Source organism: Xenopus tropicalis, chromosome 8 (assembly GCF_000004195.4).
Source record: "Xenopus tropicalis strain Nigerian chromosome 8, UCB_Xtro_10.0, whole genome shotgun sequence".
In the NCBI taxonomy this organism is placed as follows: Eukaryota; Metazoa; Chordata; class Amphibia; order Anura; family Pipidae; genus Xenopus; species Xenopus tropicalis.
The window spans coordinates 73,366,513-73,385,376 of NC_030684.2; the positions used below are offsets into that span (position 1 = coordinate 73,366,513).

Sequence of the window (18,864 nt, forward strand, 5' to 3'; positions counted from 1 at the left end):
TATGTCATACACAGGCAGCACTCTGCCTGTCCTATGCTGTCTGTGTGTGCCATACTCTGCCTGCCCTACCCTGACTGTATGTGCCATACTCTGTCTGCCCTACCCTTCCTGTGTGTGCCATACTCTACCTGCCCTACCCTTCCTGTGTGTGCCATACTCTACCTGCCCTATGCTGGCTGTATGTGCCATACTCTGTCTGCCCTACCCTGACTGTATGTGCCATACTCTGTCTGCCCTACCCTTCCTGTGTGTGCCATACTCTACCTGCCCTACCCTTCCTGTGTGTGCCATACTCTACCTGTCCTATGCTGTCTGTGTGTGCCATACTCTGCCTGCCCTACCCTGACTGTATGTGCCATACTCTGCCTGCCCTACCCTGACTGTATGTGCCATACTCTGTCTGCCCTACCCTTCCTGTGTGTGCCATACTCTACCTGCCCTACCCTTGCTGTGTGTGCCATACTCTACCTGCCCTAAACTGGCTGTATGTGCCATACTCTGCCTACAGTACCTATGTCTGAGGTGTGAAGAAGTGAACAATGGGAGTGATTACAGTCTGAGCCTGAGGTGTGAACACTGCAGGGGGTGAACAATGCAGAAACTAAAAGGTGTGAAAAACACAGGGGATTACATTTTTAAACAATACAGAGGGATTACAGCCTGAATCTGAGGTGAGAACCATGCAGGGGGCAGTTAATCTCAGTACTGATACCATTTAATGCTTACTCAAAGGTAAGCCATCAAAGCAGCCAGACAGGTGGGGGGCCACACAGAGGGGGGTCGCGGGCCGCCAGTTGGACAGCACTGCTATATGTGATATTCCTTTTACCTAAACCCAATAGAAGGAAAATCAGGAGTTATGTGATATTTTTTCTTTTCCTGGTCATTCCATATTATTACGTTGGTTTGAAAAACCCAACATACTGTTCTTCCACTTCAGCTTATTCTTCCAATTCTTCCTCCTACAGTAGGGGTACAACACCCAAACTCCCCACACTTCTTCATCCTATAGCGTAGCAGGTTGCTTGTGCTTTTCTAAGCAATTCCGCCCCCGTCTTTTTGTGGTGCAGCTCCGAACACCCCAATTTTCCCATTGACAGCTTTGAAGCTACACCCCCCCAAACTTTAATAAGATAATCATGGGATCACCCCAAATTAAACAGCAACATTTGTTGGATGACCCAAAGTGGGAGGAGCCAGGAACAGCCAATCAAATTTCACCAAATTACTCTAATGGTAAGATTTAAACTGCTGCCAATCTTACAGCTTTGAAGCTACATCCCCCAAACTTGAATCATGCCCAAAAGTGGGTGGAGCTATGAACAGCCAATCAGATTTTATCTTTTGACTTTCAATGGAGGAAATGCAACCTGCAGCCATTCTCACAGTAATAATGCTGTGGGTTTTGATATAATATCCTATATTCTCATATCGATATAATCATATATTCATATATGCATGTATTTTGATACTTTGATACACTTTGATGCTTAGCATATCATACTCCATTTTAGAAATGTATCTCCATTTTGTAACAGCAAACAGCAAGGCTTGAACATCCCATAATAGTTGTTTTTCCCAAATAGTACCCTTGCACAGCTTGCACCTTACGAAATATAAGCCTTGAGAAACAACTTAATCTTATCTATGCACTAATGCATGTTCTACTCCTTGTGTCCGCCTTAAAATTCCTGTCCCGCATTAGCCATCCTTGAAGGCCATCCTTGAAGCTAATGAGGTTCTACTCCATCTTTTTTTATAATGATCTCTTTGTTACACAAGGGGTATAAAAGCTATGATCACGTAAGAATAAACTGAACAAGTTTGAACTTCCATAGTTGTTGTGTCCTTCTTGTTCCCGTAATTACGTCTTTGTCCTGGCAGGAGGGCTCCCACAAGTCACTACATTTAAAGTCTGCTGTCAGGAACCTTACAAATGCCAGGATCCCCAAACTTTGTAGAGTTGGCACCAGGTAACAGTGGTTCAAGGTTAGAAAAATTGGTTGGAGCCACCAACAGCCAATCAGATTTTACCTGTTGATTTTCAATAGGGAAATTCAACCTGCTGCCATTCTCACAGTATTAACACCAGTGTCCCTAGTGTCACAGATGGTCACTAGGGGACTGCATTTTTAGGTGTGAAAAAGTGGGTGGGGCAACCAACAGCCAATCAGATTTCATCTATTGAATTTTTTTGTTTTAAATTTAAAATGTTGCCATTCTTATACTATTTACACCAGGGTTCCCAAACTTTGCAGAGTTAGTCACTAGGTGACAATAATTCAAGGTTTGAAAAAAGTGGGCGGAGTCACAGACAGTCAATAAGATTTATTTCATTGATTTTAATGGGGAAATTTAAAGTGCTGAAATTCTCACACGTTTGACGCCAGTGTTCCCAAACTTTTCACAGTTGGCCACTGGGGGATTAAGGTTAAAGGTTAGAAAAAGTTGAATTTCATTGGTTTATATTTATACTGCTGCCTTTCTCACACTATTTAAGTCAGGGTTCCCAAACTTTGCAGTCAGTCACTGGTTGACTACATATTCAGGGCTAGAAAAAAGTGGGCAATATTCATAACGCATACAGCACGCACTGATAACTTCACATACTAACTTTGCAAGCAGTGGATAAAAAGAGAGCTCTCACTATTGGGGGATTCCAATAGCTACAGATATAGGGAATTTCATCTCTTACTTCATAATGATACAGAATAAAAAAAATTATATATAAGAAAATGTTTATTTTTACATAAACTATTTATACTCTGCAATTAAATGTCATGATGATTCCCCTTTAATAACGCTAAAGGCTGTCATTTGTTAACATGGCCACTAGACGGCAACAGTGTGTTAATATTTCATAAGCCACGGGGGGGGGGGGGGGGGGAATATGGAATGTTGGAGAGTGTTGGATTGCTGGGACAGTGATTCAGAGGCTGGTGAAGAGGAAGAAGTGTGTCAGTCTAAAGAAAAGGAAGCTATTCCATTTGTGAAAACCTACCAAATATTGTGGCCTGAAATAACAACATGACTGTATGTATGTATGCGTGGTGTGCTAGACAGAAAATGAATATTTGAAGTAGAAGATCGTATGCAGCGTCTGTGCTTTGAAGGTACAGCTTAGTAAATTAAAAACATTGTTCTGCAGTGTGTGGTAATTTGTGGTAACAACTGCCTGCTCCTTCTACAAGCTGACTTATTCTATCAGGATGTATTGCAATTGCTCACTAATTAGGGCCTCACTGGCCCCTTTACACTTCTGGGCCCCCCCCCTGTGACCGTATGCTTTCTCTGTAGTTAAATCCCTTGATAGAACCTTCCAGGCAAAGAAAGCACAGAATTATCAGACAGAAAGCAGAATATAACAAACTGCTTTCAGGAACATGCAACACACTTTTCAGACAAGGATGCCAAGCCAAGGCATGGGGAAATACAAGAAACGCTATACGCTCCCATACGCTCCTCAATCCATAATTACTTATCTGCTTAATATGACTTTGTGCTAATCCTGTACCACATCCTAACACCTGGTATGGTACACATTAAATAAAACTGTTTGGGCTCCTCTTAAGAGCTGATATGCTTCAGTAATAGTGATCACAATTCCCATTTCTAGTAAAACATTCTTCACTTGGGAATGTTTTTTTTCCAGCTGGTATTAAAAATGCACTATCAAGACCATAACTGGAGAACAAATCAACTATTCTACTGCATAACAGCATAAAATCATGAAAATAGAGCAGCCTCACATACATGCAGAATGCAATGCCATTACCATCCCATTAATGCCCAAACGGTTCTCCACTGGATAACCAATAGTGAAAATCCTTCTACATAAAAAATTGTCTCTCAGAGCTCATGTTCAACATGGATAGGGAAGTAAAACCAAACATCTTATTGGTTGATATGTATTACTGCTCCTGGGCAAACTTACTGCCTGTAATTACATATGGGAAAGTTTTGTGAAGGGGTATGGGCCTTCATAGTTAACTCTATATATTTTAGGTAAAGTTCCTTTGGCACTTGTTGATTTGTGCTACCTCTCCCTTTACACGTTTCTTCCTTATTATCTGTCTTTCTGTTATCTCCTCTTCCTTTGTGCTTCTATTCTCTACTTTCTCTCACTTCTATTCCGACACCATGTACTTGTGTATTTAATTGCCTTTATGTTCTGAGATATTTTACACTAAGAAACAGAAGATAATATTATGGTACCTGTTGACGTAGAATCAAAGAATGTGATTTCCTGCCTCAAGACAGAACGGATGAGTAGTCCCTGAGTATGGCTGTGTATCAAACTCATGGTCATAAAGTAGATACAATCACAAACAAATTCTGCCACCGCACTGCAAAAACAGAACCACACTGTTAAAAAATTACTTTAACTCAACACAAATATAAATTACTTTTTAATATATGAAGTAGTAAAATGTATCCCACATCATACAGTACATGTTAGGGTTGCATGACCTCCCTTGTAACATAAAAACTTATTTTCTACAGCTAGCTTCATTTTATCAGTATTTTCTCTTAAAGCAAAGATGAATAGGATTTATATTATTTTTTTTCTTTATCAGAAAACAGTTGTATTTATTTATCTGAATAAACAGTTTTTTGTGACATGAGAAGGACCTTTCATTCCCACATAAAATAGTCTAATTCTAATTTATTATGATAATATGGGTAATAAAGCCAGTGTCTCACACATGTATAAACATGCATAATTAAGTGACTAACAGGGTTTTTTTTCTATAAAAAGTAACAGAATTCTTAGGAGGCCAATTAGTTCATGCCATATATGCCATAGGCATAAGGCTCATTTATGATTGCAAGTGAAAAGTTCTAAAGTGAATGGAAACCTAGATGTGCCTCCAACTTTTAATTAACACCAATGCACCCACCCAGCCTGCTGGGAAAAATGATGCGCAAGTGCACACATTGACACAACCCTGGAATTATCCACAGCCTGGTCTGTTTCTTTAGCCGCTACTCATGGAATCAGAGCTAATGCTGGTAGCTATACTTCCTGTAAATGACACCATACCCACTCCAAAAATGTTTACTACATGTTGTGTGTGATTTAAAAAAATGCATACTCTACATAGGGGTAGATTTATCAAAATGTGAGTTTAGAGCTTAATACATAAAGCTCGAATAAAAACTCACCCACGTTCTATTCATACTTCTGGGATTTTTAGAAGTGTATTTATACAAATGGTGAGTTCTAACTTTCACCCATTGAAAAATACGCTTCTAAAAATCCCATAGGAATGAACAGAACGTGGGTGGGTTTTTATGTATTAAACTCTAAACTCACATTTTGATAAATCTGCACCTTAGTGTACAGATTACCAAGCAGCAGTTAGCAGCAGTTGTAACAAGTGTAATTAAGTGTGCAGCCACTCTCATAGCTGTCAAGCCCCCCTCATTTTGTAGCAAACTACTCAATTTGGGCCCCTCTCCCTGGTCTCCAGTCATTATACCTAATTGCCCCAGACTTTCTGTAGATTTTCCCAGCAAGCATGTGCAGTAAGCCTCCATTGGCATCACTGGCATGCGTGCATGTTCAGGGGGTATTTGGCGGCTTCAGAAGCAGAAGTGCACAGTTGCTGTGAAGTCATTTCCAGCTATGCCCATGAAAAAATTGCCACAATATGATTTGCGCACTACATTCATCCACAGCAACCCTTTGTGCCAGGTTGACAGCTCTGTATTTTTATAATGCAGTTTTGAGAAGATGCTGCACTGTTCATAAAAAACAAGGTGAAAATTGAACAATGCACCACTTTTGTAAATTAAGCTTCTGACTGGAAAGTATCACCACCATAAGTGTGGTCTAATGAAGGTGTATGTGAATTGTTAGTGTGATCTACTGGTTGCCAGGTCAGGATCTAATAACTTTAGGATACAAAGGTAGCACAACACCTGAATTCATTGTGAGTGAAATGCTCAAGTCTCAAAATGTTGTGGTTGTATTCATGTGTGTTCTTATAATACTGTTCCACTTCTATTGTCACCTTGCAACTGTGATCAAGCTCATTGCTATGATTGCTGTTGTAAAGGATGAGGGGTCCTTCTTGTTGGCTATCCAGTCTGTCATATGCCCAGTGTAAGAGGGGAGAGCTAATTCTCCTGTAAAAGAGAAAAGAAAGTTTAGAAACATATATTGGGTACAGCTAGATCACATGGAGAAGATCATCATTTTCTTGTGGAATACTGCCCTACAAGTTTACTCCTTGCAGGCAAGTATTGGCTCTTTCTTTCAAATATATATTCATTTTCAAAACTAAAATATACAACATGTAGTAGTTGTCTTTATTTTATACCTGCATATAAGTTTAATAGCTGACTAATCACAGACTAATAAAGACAGTTTCTGCCAAGGCATCATAAAGCTCAGCACCCACTTGTTCTCTCAGGTTGAAAAATGCTAGATATCAACTAGAATAAACAGTACACCAGCTAACTGATAAACTTATAAGTAAGAATTGCTAAAAGTTTATAATATTCTCTTAAGACTCATAGGACTGTGATATGTTTTCTAACTACAGTTGTAGTAATAAGTGTTAGGAGCAGACCATCACTAGGGGGCATATTTACTAAGATATCTCCATATCCCTGATATGTAATTTACCATGTGTTATTATCAATATCAAGCCAAGAGAGTCCTAAAACCTTTGTGGATTATGAAGTATGTTTCATTGAATTAAAGGAGGGGATCTAAACTAAAAATAAAATATAACAGCGTAAGTGCTTATAGAAGCTTTTAAAACAACTTTAATTGCATTTGCATTTTTTACATTAATTTTCCAGTTTTGAAATACAAATATCTCAGCTCTCTTTGATGTCAGTGCCAGTGGCCCTATGGTTAACTGACTATGCAGGTAGCCAGGGCTGTTTCTGGGGCTGCTGCTGTCCCCTTCACCCGCTCCATGCTTACCTCTTTGGCATTGGAGTAGGTAAAAAAAATAAGGAAATTTGGCTCTTAAAGTAGCACAATCTGTTAGGGTTGCAGGCAAAGGACTGGTGTTTGCAGTCCAAAACTGCAAATATCTCATAAACCGTTAATCTCATAAACCATTATAAGACAGAAAATGCACAACCATGTCACACATCCTCCAGCTCCTATGACTGTGCAAATGCATATCATTAGCCATTTTTATTGATTGTAAATCTTTTAAATGCTATGCAACTTAAGCACTTCTACAGTGCACTTTTTTAAGTAGAGAATATTTATAACTCTTACTTACCCCATGATGACAGGACCAGAAAGAATGCCACAAGCAAAAACCTGAATATATAGGGTTTTAGGAGGGCAATTAATCGGCCCAAAGAAGCAGCAGTCACTTCAGCATCTTTCTTCTCAGTGCTGTATGGTAACAGCTGGTGCACAACAACTGCTGAAATCAGTGTGAGCAGGTAGCACCAGAACAAGATGACCCAGTGAGTCCAGCTGTAAAGCAGATTGGCACTTCTATGTGGGTTCACTAAAGAGGTGAGACTAATATAAATAGGAACAAGCAGACTTAGTACAGTGCAGTACAGGTTTAGATGATCTCTGTGGAATGGGAGCCTGAAGCTTCTACTGAGTACACGTAAACTCAAGATCAAAAACAGCAACCGTGACAAGCCAACCAGCCAAGGTAATATTAGAGGGAGATCTGAAGGTAAGATGTGAGAGAGAAATGATCCTATTAAGGGCAAGGTGGCAATATCAATTGCAAAAAGACAACTCAGAGTCCAGAAGGGATTCATGGTGAGCTTGAATCTGCAAAGAGAACAACTGAGTTATGCCAAGGTGCAATGGAGAATTAAATGTAGTGGATTAGGCTACCCCGATATGCCCCCATATTTGAATATACATCTCTTTGAACAAAAACAACAAATACTGATTATAGCGATTACATTTACAAATATAACTCTACATAAAAACTGTAAAATACTTCTTTTATATAGAGCCATGCCTAGGTATAATAATCAGGCACAATTTTATTGGTTAAAAAAAGCCTTTTAACAGAAAGAAATTTCATAAAACCACTTAAAAATTTAGAACCCAGCACCATCGCGTCTACCACTACCACAGTGCTCCAAATACGTAGTATTAAATAACATTAGCCTAAAGTAACTTACTTAAGAGTAGCTGCCTGCATCACCAGTAGTGATGTGCGGGTTGGCCTGATACCCGCGGAACCCACAAGTTAACCCTCGGGTCGGGCGGGTTCGGGCTGAGCTCTTCCGCTCACCCTCCCTGCCCGCAATCTTACACTGCCGCTTCTCTATTTATAGATAAAGTAAGGAGCCTGAAAGAAAAAATCTTCCACGCAACTTATGTGTCCGGACACATGAAAAGATCTAATGCATTTGAGTAAGCAAAACCAGATTCCCAGAATCAGGTGAAACATTAAACAATAACTTGCCTGCATCTGATAGTGTAAACAGTGCCGGATTTGTGTTCCGGGCTCCCCGAGGCTGCCCCCCTCTCCCCTCAGATGCAGGTGAGTATGACCCAGTGACTTGTTATTTTGCACACCCTCATAAATGAGCCCTAGACTTTATACATGTACCAATATTTTCGTACAGTTATCTGCAGGTGAAAGACACCCCTGATACACATGTTGGCTAATGCGTGGTACAATGGCAGAAATTCACTTTCCACTGTTCCAGTTCTGCTCTGGCACCAAATCATATGTCAAAAACCACAGCACCCACACTATAACTGTAACATTAAAATTAGGGATGCACCAAATCCACTATTTTCAGATTCGGCTGAACCCAGAATCCTTTGTAAAAGATCTGGCTGAATACAGAACGGTATCCAATTGCTAATTTGTATATGTAAATTAGGATCGGAAGGGTTAAAAGGCGTGCATGACGAAATATTTTCTGCTTTTGTGTTTATATGACAAAAACTGATTTTAAGGATTTGAATTCAGTTCAGCCAGGAGCATGGATCTGGCCAAATCCAAATCCTTCGGAAAAACCCCGAACTGAATCCTGGATTCGGTGCATCCCTAATTAAAATACAGCTATCGGACCCCTTATCCGGAAACCCGTTATCCAGAAAGCTCCGAATTACGGAAAGCCCATCTCCCATAGACTCCATTTTAATCAAATAATTCAGAATTTTAAAACTGATTTCCTTTTTCTCTGTAATAATAAAACAGTACCTTGTAATTGATCCCAACTAAGATATAATTAATCCTTATTGAATGCAAAACAATCCTATTGGGTTTATGTAATATTTTATTGATTTTTTAGCAGACTTAAGGTATGGAGATCCAAATTACGGAAAGACCCCTTATCTGGAATACTCTTGGTCCCGAGCATTCTGGATAATGGGTCCGATACCTGTATATGTGATGTCTGGGGGAATGGAAGATTTAAGCTATGAGGTTAGACTGTCGAGGTTGGGGGTGTTTTCTCTGGAAAAGAGGCGCTTGCGAGGGGACATGATTACTCTGTACAAGTACATTAGAGGGGATTATAGGCAGATGGGGGATGTTCTTTTTTCCCATAAAAACAATCAGCGCACCAGAGGTCACCCCTTTAGATTAGAGGAACGGAGCTTCCATTTGAAGCAGCGTAGGTGGTTTTTCACGGTGAGGGCAGTGAGGCTGTGGAATGCCCTTCCTAGTTATGTGGTAATGGCAGATTCTGTTAATGTCTTTAAGAGGGGCCTGGATGAGTTCTTGAACAAGCATAGTATCCAAGGCTATTGTGATACTAATATCTACAGTTAGTATTACTGGTTGTATATATAGTTTGTGTATGTGAGTGGATAGATTGGTAAGTATAGATTGTGGGTGCTGGGTTTACTCGGATGGTTTGAATTTGATGGACTCTGGTCTTTTTTCAACCCTATGTAACTATGAATAACCCCTTTATAGTGAGGAGGGTGCAGCTGTGGGATGGTGCATAGCAAGGCTCAGTCCTGGACTAAGATTCAGAACAGTCCCTAGCACTGAAGCAGGAGCAGAGTCCCACCAGCCCACTAAATAGTGACTATATATGACATCTATCAGTGGGCCATCTTGGCATTTGCCAGAATTCACAGATTGTCAGTCTGTGCCTGGTAAGACAAGACTGTGTCTGTAACACTGCTGATCTACCTGCAGTCTCAGTTTTCTCCCTGTGTAACCCTTAAGATTTACTGTCCGTAGTCCGTTCATGTGAGAGTTGCAGTTTGTACAAAATGCCCTTGTACATAAGCCAGGGCATGCAAAGGAGCCCTCACTTACCTCTCAAAAGCTGTGCGTCCCCTCAGTGTACCTGCTCGCTCCTTTGTATGCCTTGTCTGTGTGTGCCGCCTGGCTTGGCTGCAGGGTGCGCAACTCTATTAGAATTAGAATTAAAAATCCCCGTATATTCCTGGAAACGCACAGCTTCCAGTAAAGCGAAAGCGAAAGCAAATCATACTGCCAAAAACATTGCGATTATCTGATCTCACCGCGGCAGTGTTGCTGAAGCCTTTATTCACGGCAGTCAGAGAATGGAGCTGTACAAGGCTGGTTACTCTGCGAGGCTTTGATGACTGGGTCTGGCTAGGTAAGTGCTATAGCAGAGTGTCCGCGGCAGTATCGCCTCCATTTATTATTAAATTTTCCCTCTCTTCATAACTAGACTGTCTCTAGGCTGATTTCCTAACATCGGGCAAAATTACTACGTTTAGTTACCCTTAGCAACCATTCATCAGTTTGCTTTGATTAGTGTGTTGCAGGTAGAACGTTTGATTGCCTAATATAAAGAAAGTAAAATTGGGGTACACAAAGTACTTTTTTGTATGGGGAAATTCCACCATTTGAATATTTCCTATGCTCTTAGTTGCTAGAAGACCAAAGTCCTGACAAAGGGTTCACCTCACTGCCTTACTGGAAAGCCATGTGCTAATTTTTATGTATTTATATTTTGTTTCTGGTCTAGAGAGGAATTCTTGAGAGCTGTAATGTCGCCCCCACCTTTCATAATAAAGAAAAGGGAGAAAGTACATTTGAAATGGCAAATAAGAGGTTATCAAGCATGTAGTGGGTGGATATCAAGAGGATCATTTAAAATATATTGGGCTTTGCTAGTAAGGCACTTTTTAAAGGAGACATATCCTATAAAAATTTACAATGTGCCAGGGAATTATACTCCTCTAGATATAGAAGGATTGTGCTAAAAAAGTTGTGTTTCTGGCTGATTTATTGAGAAATCCGCCCAAAACCTCACTAGCCCCGCCCATCTGTTCCACTTCCTGCTGGCTGAATTCTCTGGATGCGCTGGGGAGCCGATGGCCCTCCGTACCCTGCACTATAAGATAGGAACCAATCAGCAGCTAGGCTGACCTGATAGGGAACTGAAGCCTGTCTTTGCTTGTGGGAGTGCAGGGCTGTGATTGGCTCTCCCCCTCCTACTGTGCTTCTGGCAGGGACCGTTAGGACACGCCCACTCTTCATTTCACACTGGACAGAGAAGTGAGAGGATCTATAGGGAGCTCCAGTAAAGGGGCCATTGTTACAGATAGGGTTAATGTTTAGCCCAAAGGGAAACCAGCACCGTATATTATTCATAATTGCCTACAAAATTAGGGTTTTCCCATTTATCCAATATGTCTCCTTTAATATAGCAACAAAAAAGTGTAATACAGAAAAGATAGAGTTTAGTGTAGAGATTAGTGTTGCAACAAACACTGATAAGTAAGCATAAGATTTTAAGTTACCAAACATATATTGCCTGGAAGCATCATAGGGTATTGGGTCTATATATGTACTCTGCTCACATCTTGTAGTCTTAGAGATTTATTACAGGCATTGTATACGCCTGCTGCCATAAGATGCAGCTACTGTTTGTGGGACAAACTGCTTCAGAGCATCAGTCCAGGGCAAGATCTGCAGTGGGATTGGGTGGATGAAGCTGCAGATAGAGGATCCTTTTCAAAAAATAGGCCCATGAAACCCAAGAATTCCTAGACACAGCAGCCATGGGCCTGGAACATTACTATCGGGATATGCTGTAATATATTAAATTGAAGTGCTTTTCTCAGCCTCTTTGTTTGTTTATAGAAAATGTGCCTGTCATCAGCTGTACAAATGTAGATGCATTTTATCTGTCCCAGTATTAAGGGACTTGCTGACAGCAAAGTATAGGCCCAGAGAGCACAATTTTTAATTAGAGCAGAAGTAATGGAAGCACTAACACATTACATAGTAAAAGCAATAAGTAATAGCATCCAAAGCAAGGCAACCAGGGCCATTTTAATAAATAAGCAGAATGTGTATTTACCTATGACCCACACAGACTTTTTATCTGCTATAACTTTCGATTGAACAGCCCCAGGATTTTCACTGGGACACTACTACACAAAATACATACACAACATATATAAGGCAGAATGTTCAACTTTTCAACTATTTTGTTTTCCATTTTATAATTATAGTTATCTGCTCCCATGGTCGTTGTTCCAGGGCTGTGCACTTGGACCCTAATTTTGTAAACACAGACCGCTACTTTATTGCCTGCTTATCTTCTAGATTACCTGCATGAATTTAGTACTATTATAAATAGAGAAAAAGAAGGCAAATTATACAAATATACAGTGGTGTGAAAAACTATTTGCCCCCTTCCTGATTTCTTATTCTTTTGCATGTTTGTCACACAAAATGTTTCTGATCATCAAACACATTTAACTATTAGTCAAAGATAACACAAGTAAACACAAAATGCAGTTTTTAAATGAGGGTTTTTATTATTTAGAGAGAAAAAAAATCCAAACCTACATGGCCCTGTGTGAAAAAGTAATTGCCCCCTGAACCTAATAACTGGTTGGGCCACCCTTAGCAGCAATAACTGCAATCAAGCGGTTGCGATAACTTGCAACGAGTCTTTTATAGCGCTCTGGAGGAATTTTGGCCCACTCATCTTTGCAGAATTGTTGTAATTCAGCTTTATTTGAGGGCATGAACTGCCTTTTTAAGGTCATGCCACAACATCTCAATAGGATTTAGGTCAGGACTTTGACTAGGCCACTCCAAAGTCTTCATTTTGTTTTTCTTCAGCCATTCAGAGGTGGATTTGCTGGTGTGTTTTGGGTCATTGTCCTGCTGCTGCACCCAAGATCGCTTCAGCTTGAGTTGACGACCAGATGGCCGGACATTCTCCTTCAGGATTTTTTGGTAGACAGTAGAATTCATGGTTCCATCTATCACAGCAAGCCTTCCAGGTCCTGAAGCAGCAAAACAACCCCAGACCATCACACTACCACCACCATATTTTACTGTTGGTATGATGTTCTTTTTCTGAAATGCTGTGTTACTTTTACGCCAGATGTAACGGGACACGCACCTTCCAAAAAGTTCAACTTTTGTCTCGTCGGTCCACAAGGTATTTTCCCAAAAGTCTTGGCAATCATCGAGATGTTTTTTAGCAAAATTGAGACGAGCCTTAATGTTCTTTTTGCTTAAAAGTGGTTTGCGCCTTGGAAATCTGCCATGCAGGCCGTTTTTGCCCAGTCTCTTTCTTATGGTGGAGTCGTGAACACTGACCTTAATTGAGGCAAGTGAGGCCTGCAGTTCTTTAGATGTTGTCCTGGGGTCTTTTGTGGCCTCTCGGATGAGTTGTCTCTGCGCTCTTGAGGTAATTTTGGTCGGCCGGCCACTCCTGAGAAGGTTCACCACTGTTCCATGGTTTTGCCATTTGTGGATAATGGCTCTCACTGTGGTTCGCTGGAGTCCCAAAGCTTTAGAAATGGCTTTATAACCTTTTCCAGACTGATAGATCTCAATTACTTTTGTTCTCATTTGTTCCTGAATTTCTTTGGATCTTGGCATGATGTCTAGCTTTTGAGGTGCTTTTGGTCTACTTCTCTGTGTCAGGTAGCTCCTATTTAAGTGATTTCTTGATTGAAACAGGTGTGGCAGTAATCAGGCCTGGGGGTGACTACAGAAATTGATATTGAAATTGAAAATTGAAATTGATAAACCACACTTAAGTTATTTTTTAACAAGGGGGGCAATCACTTTGTCACACAGGGCCATGTAGATTTGGAGTTTTTCTTCTCCCTTAATAACGTAAACCTTCATTTAAAAACTGCATTTTGTGTTCAATTATGTTATCTTTGACTAATAGTTAACGGTTTTTGATGAGCAGAAACATTTAAGTGTGATAAACATGCAAAAGAATAAGAAATCAGGAAGGGGGCAAATAGTTTTTCACACCACTGTATATAAAAAATGAAATCCAATTGAACAGATGCTTAGAAATAGCCATTCTATAAAATACTATAAATTACCGTAAAAGGTGAACTACTCCTTCAAGTCTCCTGCAGGCCAATCCCACTGAAAGCTGTATTTGGAGAAATGAACAGTCCTACTGGCTTCAAATGAGGATGGAGCACCTGGCTAGAAGTCTCTGGGGACAACACTGTATATAATATTATCCTAATGCATGGTTTGGCCCCAAAACTAGCAGGTCTGGCAGTTTCAGTCTAAAAAGTGGGCTACCATTTTGATTGTGGTTCACCATTGCTTGTTGTATAGCACAAAACTTTGGATTTGTGTGCTGGATCTGGGCCTCTATTATTACCTAGGCTCCATGGGCAGTGGGGCCTACCAATGAGTAGACTGTGGCCCTAAAAAACAAATGCCTTGCATAGGGTCAGACTGGGCTGCAGGGGCACCGGGAGAAATGTTATGTCTATACACACAATTAACTTGCACCTATTGAAGGGGTAGTTTACCTTCAGGTTAACTATTAATACGTTATAGAATGGCCAGTTCTTAGCAATTTTTTAATTGGTATTCATTTTTTATATATTTAATTACTTGTCTTTTTCTTTTGACTTTTTCAAGTTTTCAAATGGTGGTCACTAACCCCAGCAATCTATAGCTGATTAATCTGTGAAGTTACAATTTTATTATCATTGTTTATTTTTTTATTACTTGTCTTTTACTGTTGTCTTTTAGCCCATGGGTCGGGCGGGTTGGGGCCGACCTTCGGCACATCACCTGGGGTTGTGGGCGGGTTTGGGCTGAGCTTCTGCTCACCCTCCGTGCCCGCAGCCTTACACTGCCAGCTTCCTCTTTCGGAAGCCCTGCCCCCTTTTGTGACATCATTGTGGGGCAGGCACGGGTCTATTAATGGAGGGAGCCGGGTCGAGTAGGGTTCGGGTAGGGTTCGGGTTGTTAAAATCTCCACCCGCACATCGCTATTGTCTTTCTAATCAGGTTTCTTCCTATTTATATTACAATCTCTTTTTGAAACTACTAACTGGTTACTAGGGTAATTTGGACCCTAGCAACCAGATAGCTGCTGAAATTTGAATCTGGAGAACTAAACAATAAGCTAAATAGTCCAGAAACCACAAATAAAAATGACGACCAATTGCAAACTTTTTAAAAATATTATTCTCTAAATCATACTAAAAATATTACTCCGTATAGTATACTAAAAGGTATACAAATCCTTTAAATTTTATGAATTTTATGAATTATGAATATGCCGCGCAATGATCGCCACACCTAAAATTATGCAAATCGCATGTGATTTGCAAACAGTTAACATACATTGATGCTAATATGCTTCCACTTTTGTAAATCTGACATAGGTTTGGGTTTGAGTTTAAAGGTGCCCATAATTAACTCTGGAATTTTGTGGGTAAAAAACGCTATACTGTGGGTAAAAAAAACCATGGTGGATTTTGTGCAAATGTAGCATTTTGCAGTTAAAATCCATCCTAAAATTATTGTAAAAGTAATGCAAAAGTATTATTGATTTCCAAGTTTGTTCCACATTTAACATACAAAATGTATTGCTATTTTATAAAAACAATAAATTATTTTGTTCTTTGAAAAAAATGCCATACTGATGTAACAAACAAAAATTTTTGTGATTTTTACATTTGCACTTTTACTTAATCTTTAGGTTTTTTTCTACTGACAAATCAATTCTCTACACACTAAAGATGGTCAAGCTGCAGCTTCCCTTAATTGTCCTTCTTTTAGATGTTTCATTGAATTATTTGTCCGCCCACCTTGTATATAAATATTGTCCTGACAAACTCTTAGCTGCTTTGTGGCTTGTGGGTCTTATCAAATTCCCTGTGCTGGGCACAGTATCTCTAAGACTGCGGGATACACCATGGATGTCCTCATATCACATATACATTTTTACTATGTGCCTTTCCCAGCCTTTGTACCAGACACTCAGGCTGATTTCCCACTCACCAGAACTACCCAAAAGTTTTCAGCACAACCTCCAATCCCACCTGATTGTTTTCCTGGCCTGCATGCTCTGGGACCTTCTCTTGCCACATATATTTCCAAAGAAGAATGCAAAGCAAGAAGATAATGAATCAAAGAGAAGAAGAGAGAATTTCTTTAGACTTCTGAAATATTCTAAACCAGATTGGTTGCAACTGTCGGGCGCATTTATCTTTCTAACACTTGCTCTGATTGGTGAGTAAACATTTTTAATGCTGTGGAGAAAAGTTTGTTGTTTGAGCAGATAGTAACTAATTTGAGTAGATGGGAACTTGAATGAGCTTAACAGCAAGCAGTGTGGCACAAAGTTAAAAGAACAAAAGCCTACTTACAACCCCAGGCCCCAAAAAAAGGTCTCCCTCACTTCAGAGCCTCTTCTTTGTGAGGTTGCTACAGGGCCATGCACGTGCACCAATCCTAAACTGGTTCCACATTGGTGATCGCCAAAAACAAAGTGCCCGAAGCTTGATGATTTGGTGCCCCTCCATCCGTGCAGTTTTGAGAATCTCCGGTGGTGTAGTTTGGGGCTGCAGGGGGATCTTTAGAGAGGGCCTGAGGTTGTTGGATTTTTTATCCTTTAAAGGAACAGTAACACCAAAAAATTAAAGAACTTTAAAGTAGTTAAAATATAATGTACTGTTGCCCTGCCCTTTAAAAGTGTGTTTGCTACAGTAACACTACTATAGTTTATATAAATAAGCTGCTGTGTAGCCATGGGGGCAGCCATTCAAGCAGGAGAAAAGGCACAGGCACATAGCAGATAACAGATAAGATCTGTAGAATATAATCCTCAGCGCCAGATTACTGGTGAGGGCACCCATAGGCATCCACTGCCCCCCACAGGATTGTGCGCATGCACGTCCTTTTAGCTTACATACGGATCACTGAAGTTCTCTGCATGCCCCTTCCCCAGTGCTCTGTATGTGAACAACGTTTACATAGGGCTGGGCGCCCCAAACCCGGGCCTTTGTAGCTTCACCACAAATCCAGGCCTGATAATGGTGTTTTTTCTGTTATCTGCTATGTAACCTATGCCTTTCCCCTTTTTTCCAGCTTTAATGGCTGCCCCCATGGCTACACAGCAGCTTTGTTTATATAAACTATAATAGTGTTTCTGAAGCAAACTCATAACGTTTACCAGTGCAGGGCAACAGTACATTATATTGTAATTCATTTTATACACTTTTGTTTTTTTGGTATTACTGTCCCTTTAAAGAGGAAATGCACAGTATTTATAAAAATACTCTAATTTACTTGTGGGTAAGTCCCTTTGATCACATTTTTATTCTATAACCCTTATTTGTGAAATTTTTGTAAGACCCCCTGTTTATTATGAATTAATGTAAAAGACTGTGTAACTTGCTAGTGCTATATAAAAAAATGATGATGATTTGTAATTCTATTCTTAGTGACTGCTCAAACTTGTACTCTCATACACATGTTCTGCAATATACCAGCCCCCTCATATATCTTGAAAATGCAAGAATCCTTGTTTGGTTCCCTGAGCAAATGAAGGGAGTTTTACTCACTTATGGGAAAGGCATTTTTAACCAGCACAGGATTATAACATTTTGAAAGATTGCCCCAATGCCCAAAAAGGACCTCATTCACTTGCTCAGTAAATCAAGCAGCATTATAGAGTTTTTCATAATAATTTGGACATTTGAATTAAATCTTTCATTGCAGTATTTTTAAATGACATATTTTGTATACTGAACTTACTGTACCAGCCTAACAGTTCAGCATCTCTATAACAATAATTATCCATGACTTCAAAGTTTTCACAGGAGCTCCCTATCTTGTATTTTATTAGATCCTGAAACATCTCAGTTTGCTCTGGGCATCTGGGCTAAATCTTTCATTGCAGCAGTGCAAATTGCACTGGTTTCAGAGCTGCCATGTAATGAGTATCTGAAACAATTTCTTATAAGTCAGATATTGTGACATTTTTATTCTATATATACAGTATATTGTGAGTCGGCCCTAAGCTCAGTAACTGACAGCAGCACAGAGCATGTGCAGTGAATCAGCAGAAAGAAAGTTGAGGAGCTACTGGGGAGAGCACATTTAGAGGCCCAGATTTTCCCTGCTAAAGGGCTGTGGTTGCCTTGGGTTGATACTGAAGCCCAAAATATAATGTACAACATTTCTGCCCTATATTTTTACTTAAGCTTTAGTTCTCCTTTAATGTGAAGTCCTGCAGGAATGTTTTATCACACAGTATGACTGTACAAAACACTGGTTTGGGTGTGTCCCATGGGTGCCTGACATTAATTCTTGGTCACATGTAATATTTGCATTATTTAATGTACTCAGAGCACATCTAAACCAGTACCAAAGCACTACCTGCCCATTTACAGCCAACGTTACCTAATCTGCTTGGCCATGCCCCTGACCCACCCTTACTTCCACCCTTTCAGTAATATAACCCTTATTAATTGTCATTGTTCTTATAGGTGAGATGTTTATTCCATATTATATGGGCCGTGTTATTGATATTTTGTCAACAAAATACAGTGAATCCATATTCCTGGAGGCTATACTTTTCATGGCCATTTTTTCAATTACAAGGTAAGTGCCAGCACTGAAACAAAAAAATATTATTAAAAGAATATAATAATAATAAACC

At 39.9% G+C, this 18,864-nt stretch overlaps 2 protein-coding genes across 2 annotated transcripts in view; one reads left to right on the top strand and one right to left on the bottom strand.

Moving 5' to 3' along the window:
- tap1 (transporter 1, ATP binding cassette subfamily B member) overlaps nt 1–10,331 on the bottom strand; it is a 39,686-nt gene extending 29,355 nt beyond the window's left edge. The window contains exons 1-4 of the mRNA XM_031891410.1: nt 10,239–10,331; nt 7,251–7,768; nt 6,018–6,132; nt 4,216–4,346 (exon numbers count right to left, since the gene is read on the bottom strand). Coding sequence (XP_031747270.1) covers nt 4,216–4,346; nt 6,018–6,132; nt 7,251–7,755 — 751 coding nt within the window. The 5' untranslated portion in view covers nt 7,756–7,768; nt 10,239–10,331. The remainder of the gene's footprint in view (nt 1–4,215; nt 4,347–6,017; nt 6,133–7,250; nt 7,769–10,238) is intronic.
- Nucleotides 10,332–10,439: 108 nt separating this feature from the next.
- Nucleotides 10,440–18,864, top strand: part of LOC116406716 (transporter 2, ATP binding cassette subfamily B member) — a 33,468-nt gene continuing 25,043 nt past the window's right edge. Inside the window, exons 1-3 of the mRNA XM_031891411.1 lie at nt 10,440–10,545; nt 15,898–16,430; nt 18,692–18,806. Coding sequence (XP_031747271.1) covers nt 15,938–16,430; nt 18,692–18,806 — 608 coding nt within the window. The 5' untranslated portion in view covers nt 10,440–10,545; nt 15,898–15,937. The remainder of the gene's footprint in view (nt 10,546–15,897; nt 16,431–18,691; nt 18,807–18,864) is intronic.